The 7,204-nt window shown below is 39.9% G+C and overlaps 1 protein-coding gene across 1 annotated transcript; it reads left to right on the top strand.

The window, feature by feature from the left end:
• Nucleotides 1-1,606: 1,606 nt before the first annotated feature.
• LOC104510223 (T-box transcription factor TBX18-like) lies at nt 1,607-4,938 on the top strand (the record flags this gene model as incomplete). Its single annotated transcript, XM_010152397.1, has 2 exons — nt 1,607-1,701; nt 4,113-4,938. Coding segments are annotated over 2 exons (820 nt in total), but the record flags the coding sequence as incomplete, so codon positions are not given.
• Nucleotides 4,939-7,204: the final 2,266 nt, after the last annotated feature.

Here is a 7,204-nt window from a genome sequence, read left to right as displayed (position 1 = left end):
TTTTAATTGCCTAGGAAAATTTCCTTTTTTAATTTAAACTGCTGGTCTACTCATCTTACTCTGTAGCTGAACATTGAAATTAAATGTTAAGATTTGGTTGCTTTCATTGTTCTAGATAGTGTACTTCTCACGTGGGCATTTTAGTCTACAAAAAAAAGTACTGTGGTACCATTATATCCAACTTTTCACTGTTGCTTTAATTATTCTAGCTATCTTACTATGCACTGCTGCATGCAATAATTCTCTTTAATTAAAAGTATTCCCTTTCAGGTCATTCCCGTTCAGTTCCACAGGCTATTTTACAGAAATCAGTAGCTTCACCTTTTAAAAGCATTCCCTGTGCATTTGCAAAGTGCAACAGAATTTATGTGCTGAGAATAGTTTCATTCTTCAGTTAGGCCTTAAGTTTGACCCTATAAAAACTTTTACTCAGGAAAGGCCCAGAATTTCTCCCCTTAAATACTTCAGGAAAAACATAACTGTTTTGTTAAATAAACCTGGCCATTTGATAGCGTAAATGAGGGTGGTGATAAAATGTGGAAATTGTTCGAAGGCATCTTGTATAAATTATCGCCTTGGCTACACTCCTCCAGGAGGTGGCTTTTATCTCCACTTTAACTAGAAACGAAAATTCACCATTACTGCAGAAAACGAAGGCTATCTTTTTAGTCCAGGTTCAGCTAATAAATGCTTTATAACTGTTTCCTGAAATTCATTTGTGATCCTGCAGCGGGGAAGAAGCAGTATCAGAAGTACATGTTGGTAGCTTCAAATTGGGCTATTTGCATAATTCGAGTTTACAGAGTGCTGCTGCTCAGAGGCAAGCACTTGTATTTGGTGTGTGCCTGATGCTGACACTTAGCAGGCCTCTGAGGCCCAGCAGCCAAAAATAACAGCAAAATTATACCTCTGAGATACATAATTTGTTTTCTGACAGATTTTTACAAATAAGCCTTTACCTTCAGGAAATAGAGATTCTTCTAAATATTGTCTGCCATGATTGCTTACCTGGTTATTTCTGTTTTGTCGTGGTAATGCTGAAAGAAAATGATAAAAGATTTTTAGTTTCTAAAGACATTTCGCTCAGCGCGTAGTAACCAAGACACAACATCACTTGATACATTTTAGTAGCAAAACACCCATGCCTTGTTCATGTTCTAAGTGTGATTTTTCCAACTCATCAGTAATGACTGGGAATCCTGTTTTAATAGGAGTTGTTGGTGGATCACCTTTGTTCTAAGCCAAAATAGGAGATCATCCCTCTGGCAGTTAGTGTAGTTGCTGTTAAGGAAATGTTGTACTAAGAAAACATTTAACATCATTTTAGTCAAGGCCACACGCAACCCCCAAACCCTGAAAAAGTCAAAACTGACATAGAGTGCGAGACTTGTGGAACTGGGTAACTGCATGCTGTCAGCCCAGTGACTGCAGATCACAGCCATGTGATAGATGAGGATTCAAGGCTCTTATCTAAAAAACAAATAAACTTCAAAATAATCCTGAAATGTTACTAATTTCTGTATGTTTTTCTGACATAAAGTACCCAGAGAAATGTGACAAAATACAGCTTGCTTTCATGATGCCATGTTGGTTTTGTTCTAAATAGAATGGGACTGGAAGCTCTGGTAGAGTCTTATGCCTTCTGGAGACCTTCACTGAGGACACTTACATTTGAAGATATACCTGGGATACCCAAGCAAGGTAATGGTCATCTTCATGTTCTTTCAAACCAAAAATTCATGGAGATAAATCTTCACCCATCATTCTTGACAAAAATCCAAGTGCAGAGGAAAACCAACCCCAGTGCAGGACATCACCTGTCATCAGAGTTAGAATCTAAGTTAGAAAACTAATGCTGACTTAACCACTGTGGCAGGAAAAATGTTAGATGGTAAAGATAAATCAGATCTCATGTGGAAGAAGATGCCAGTTATTTAAGCAGAAAATAACCTATTTCTTAGTGTGGCTAGACACACAGGGCAGAGATAATTTATAGATGACTTCACATCTAAACTCCAATATGGGAATTACTTGTGTGTTTAAGAGAAGAAAAAGGAATGAAAGAAGAAATGTCCTGTAAATAATGAAACAGTAGTGACAAGCTTAGTTGGGTTTCGGCCTTGGAAAGCCTTCTTGAGCTTGAAAAAACGGAGCTCCTCTCCATTTTGCTTTTTCCTGCTCCCCAGTCTATAACTTCTTGGCTGTAGTGCTGTGGGGAAAGGAGGGTTATTTTATGTTCTGTTTTGACAGAGAAGGCAGTCTACTTTTTTTCTGAGTTCCTTTATTTTCAAAGCATCATTAGGCGTATAGAAAATCTCTCAGCTGTTTCCCAACTAAAATCAGACATCTTGCTCTGGATTCTTCACATTTCCTGCCTCCTTGTTAGTACATTCCAGAGTCATTAAGCATTTTCAGAACAAAACCCCAGAAAATATGGAAATACATGGAAATAGCTTTTATCAACTTCTCCTTAGCCCAGTCCTTTGAGAAATCTTGAACATCAATGCCTGATGTGTGCAATTAAAAAGGAGTTCCTGTGCCAAGTCACAGATGGAGTGGATGAAGGCTGGCAAAGTTTTGGGTGGAGTGGGCCCTTATAAAATTGTCCTGTTGTGAGAAGCAAGCATCAAACCTGAAACAGTTTGTCAGGCTGTGTAAGACTGAAAGACGGTGTGCTGCTATAATGCCCTGTTTGTATATATTGCACTGTTTGAGAGCAGGGGAACTGCTGCCATGAACTTCCCGCTTCCTTTTCTGCTGTTGCTTGAGGTTAAGGAGCTCGTTGATGTTCAGAGGATGGGATCTGGGATCCTTGCAAACTCTTCAGTCGTCTACACCTTGGACAGTTAGAGTAGTTGAGACACTTGCTGAAAGACCCTGTTAGAAGTCTGTTGTGATTGTTAATGCTGGAAGTGCCCCTCTTCAGATAGCGAAGGCATTGATGTAGATTGGAAGAAAACTGGGTATGCCTTGCACCAGGATTTCTGGAAGGTGGCAGTGGCTCATGGTACTTTGTGCCTGTTGTGGCCTGGTTACAGAGCAAAAAGCAGGAAGAGGTCATTGATACTGTACTGATAAAGTATTTTTCTTTTTTCTACCTCACCTTTTGTGAAAACCTCTTAACTTATTGGCAGCGCGTATCTCATTGCAGCATCAAGCTGTTTGATTGTTAATGTGATTCACAAACAGGAGAGTCTTTCTGGTTAAGTGCCTTCTGCCTGGGAGACTGTGAAAGGCCCAAATTAATATTTTTACACTGATTTTTTCAGGGAGATACAGTTGCTAAGGAAAGGAGGCGTTTCTCTCATCTGAGAAACTGTCAGTCCTGAGAAAGGCTTTACCTGTAGCAAGCATTGCATTTTTCGGAGCATTCAGCACTGGTATTTGTCATGTAAAAAGTTCTGATACCAGTAAATCAACAGTTTGTGAACAGTTTGCTGCAAACCTAAACCTCCACTTACCCATTCAAGAAATGAAGCAGCCATGCACAGTACTCAGCCTGCACTTTCCCTGGAGTTGTTCTGAAGTTTTGTTTTCAAGTTTTTTGGTCTGAAGTTTTGTTGTGAATTTGCCTGAGGCTGTTGGACTGTGGGAGCCTGTATCGATCTGAGCTAAGGAGCTGGTTCCGTAGCTGGTGGTGCTCTGATGGTGACAGTCAGGCACAGAGAGCTTGAAATACACGCTGGGGTGTAGCAACAGGAAAGGCAACACAAAATTCATAACTTTGCAGAAGGCCTCTCGTGATGTGGGAGAAGTGATGTGTGAGTTCTCGTGACTCGTCTGCCTACATCTTAGCTGCCATGCAGCTTGCTTCAAATGAAGAGTAGTTAACTTTTCAGGCAGGAGCTCCAAGCATTGAGTGATGATTGCAGAAGTGTAATTTATGTTTTTCTCCTTGGACAAGTTGTTTCTTTAAAAATATGCATGTGCCACGCACACAGATACACACACACACACACACACACCCCTGCACATGTATGTACAATAGTTTTGGAATGAATTTGCCTTGTGTTTCATGTCAAGGATTATTATAAAAGACAAAGGTCTTGATCTGTCACCTAGGAAGTGAACTTTTCCCAACATGCTTCTTACACTGTAATATTCTCTTCCAGGAAATGCAGGTTCCTCTACTTTACTCCAGGGATCTGGCACTGGAGTGCCATCTACCCACCCTCACCTTTTACCGGGTTCCCCTTGCTCATCTCCAGCCTTCCACCTCAGTCCCAACACTAGCCAGCTCTGTAGCCTTGCTCCAGCTGACTACACAGCTTGTGCCCGCTCAGGCTTGACCCTGAACAGATACAGCACTTCTCTGGCTGAAACCTACAACAGGCTCACAAACCAAACCAGTGAGACGTTTGCACCCCCGAGGACTCCCTCCTATGTTGGTGTGTCGAGTAGCACAACTGTGAATATGTCTATGAGTGGCAATGATGGGGATGCATTCAGCTGCCCGCAGACTGGCTTATCTATGCAGATTTCAGGGATGTCTCCGCAGCTCCAGTACATCATGCCATCCCCATCCAGCAATGCCTTTACCACTAATCAAACCCACCAAGGCTCCTACAACACGTTTAGACTGCACAGTCCCTGTGCGCTCTATGGATATAACTTTTCCACATCCCCTAAACTGGCTGCCAGTCCTGAGAAAATCGTTTCTTCCCAAGGAAGTTTCTTGGGGTCCTCGCCAAGTGGAACCATGACGGATCGGCAGATGTTGCCCCCTGTGGAAGGAGTGCACTTACTTAGCAGTGGGGGGCAGCAGAATTTCTTTGACTCTAGGACCCTAGGAAGCTTAACACTCTCGTCTTCTCAAGTGTCTGCACATATGGTTTGATGAAGCCTTTAAGTAAAAGTACAGTATGTTTGGTGTCTACAATGTATTTCTTCTGGAATATGAAAGGACACTCGATGGAGCTTGTAAAGTGTGTGTATATATAATATGAGAGGAAGTTTCACTGAATTTTTGACTTGCTTGTGGCCAGATTATTCTCTTTTTCTGAGTTACACGGAGTTTGCTGCGGCGCAGACTGCTTTAGTTTTCTGGTATAATACACTTAGTTGTATAACACGTTGGGACATATGCAACAAATTAAGTAAGACTTCCTCCCCTTTCCCCCTCCTCTGTTCTAACCCCTTTAAAGAATGAAATGACACTTGGAGTATTAAACAACACAAACAAGCCCACTTACATTTCCTATAGTACTAGTGAGTTGCTTTAAAACATTCATACTATGATAAGATGATGCACCAAAGGCATTTTATAAGTTTCTTCTCTGTTATAGGGCATATGAAGGGTATTTGGACTTTTAAGTGTTAAACATCAAACATCCAGCCTGAAATAGAAGTTTAGCTAATGGATTATTTACAAAGTAAATGGGAAGATCAGTTTGCCTTCTCTTGCTATGCTGTTTTTAGCTTATCAACAGCACAGCATTCTCACTAGGATTTTGGGTTTTTTTGTTCAACATTAGTCTGGATTTATGATTAGGTATTTGACGACAAATAATGTATATTCAAATTACGGTGATGGGAGTAATTTAAACCAACAGCAGCAGAAGTGGCATTCCTTGGTACAGAATGAACTTTTGAGTGCTTCATTTTCATCAAAGGAAGGGCTTGCTACATTTTTCCTCCATAAATATTGCCTATAAGACATTTACTGGACAGTAGGATATTCTAATGTATCTTTGTTTTTGTATTTTTACTTTTTTTTTAAAGAAGAACACAGGTTTAATTTAGAAAAAAAGAAAAAGCAAGCAGGATGAGAAATTCTATTATTGGTTTTACTTGTTTGTGTGTGGGTTTGAGTTTTTTTTTTTTTTAATCAGGGAAAAAAGTCCTCCATCCTCCCATCGCCAGTGTCAACTAGGCAGATGACCCAGTTTGCCCACAAGCAGTTCTGGAAGCAGAACTTAGTCATAGCTGCCTTTCAGATTTTACATTTTCCTCTGATCAGTTTTTTTGATGAAGCTGGATTGTTGCATTTCTCAAGAGTTCCTGTGTCTTTTCTGGCAAACAGTGGGCTTAACCACTCCCACTTCAAGAAAGGCTCATTGCAGCTAATATTTCTTCAGTGGGATGAGATAATGCGTGCAGAAACAGCCCTCTCGCTATCTCCTCTTATTATTTGGGAATAGAAGAGAAACCACAGTGGTCTTTAAGCTTGTGTCTGGAGAAGGCTTTATTTCTATTAGTTACATATTTGTTTATGTTAAAGAAGACACATATAAAGTTCTCATTCAAAGCCAGGAAGATGAGAGTATGCAATTACGGAGATGGGGGTTTGCCTCTTTGTTGTCCCAAACTTCCCAAGTGACCTTGGGCAATTCACTCAGCCTCTCTTATCTAATTTTTTCTGCTTTAAAATGTGATAATAGAACTTCTCTGCCTCCCAGGAAAGGGTAACAGTACACTGAAGATGATCATCTTTACATCTGCTGCACAGTACATTACAGGTGAATGTCTAGGTAGTGTTCATGTTCATATATGAGGATAACAAAGAGCATTTGTGTGCTTCAGGTCTGTTACTAGTTTTGGCATTGCAGTGTCCTTTGAGGCAGACCTCCTACCGGAGACTTGCAATGCTAAAAACACTATTCAGAAATCTCACACTGAGGATTTGTGAAATAGTTCTAAGAGGTGTAGAAGATGGGCAAATTTTCGCTTATGTAAATTGTCATAGCTCTTTTGGTTTAAATTAACAAGAAACTTGTGTATAGTAATACCTGCTCTAGCCAAAACTTTGAAATGTTGCAGTTGGACAAATCTTTAAATGGGAAGAGTAATCTGTATAATTCTTCCGTACTTGGAAAAGGATAAAGATAATTATCCGTGTCATCTTAAGGGCTGCGACTACATCAAAATGTGGAAGAGCTAAATCATGCATGCTCCTACAAAAGAGAATAAAAAGGGTTGTGCGTGGATGTTCATGGAGGTGCTCCTGGCAGGAGTATGTACTTTTATCGACTGGGATTTTTTTAGAACTGGTCTCTTACTTTTCCTCAAATTATTCTTATCATATAACCACACAGTATTGTTTGAAACATTTGTTCCTTAAAATTTGAATCATATTGTAAATACTTACTGGTGTGTCATTGTGAAAAGACTAGCTTTTTATCAATATAGTAAATGCTATATACGCATTATATATATAATTATATATCTGTATTTTACAAAAATGCCACAGAAAATATATTAAAGT

Source organism: Eurypyga helias, unplaced genomic scaffold (genome assembly GCF_000690775.1).
Source record: "Eurypyga helias isolate BGI_N326 unplaced genomic scaffold, ASM69077v1 scaffold26365, whole genome shotgun sequence".
NCBI lineage: Eukaryota > Metazoa > Chordata > Aves > Eurypygiformes > Eurypygidae > Eurypyga > Eurypyga helias.
Note: the sequence above shows the minus strand (reverse complement) of the source record. Positions and strands in the feature narration are given on the sequence as shown.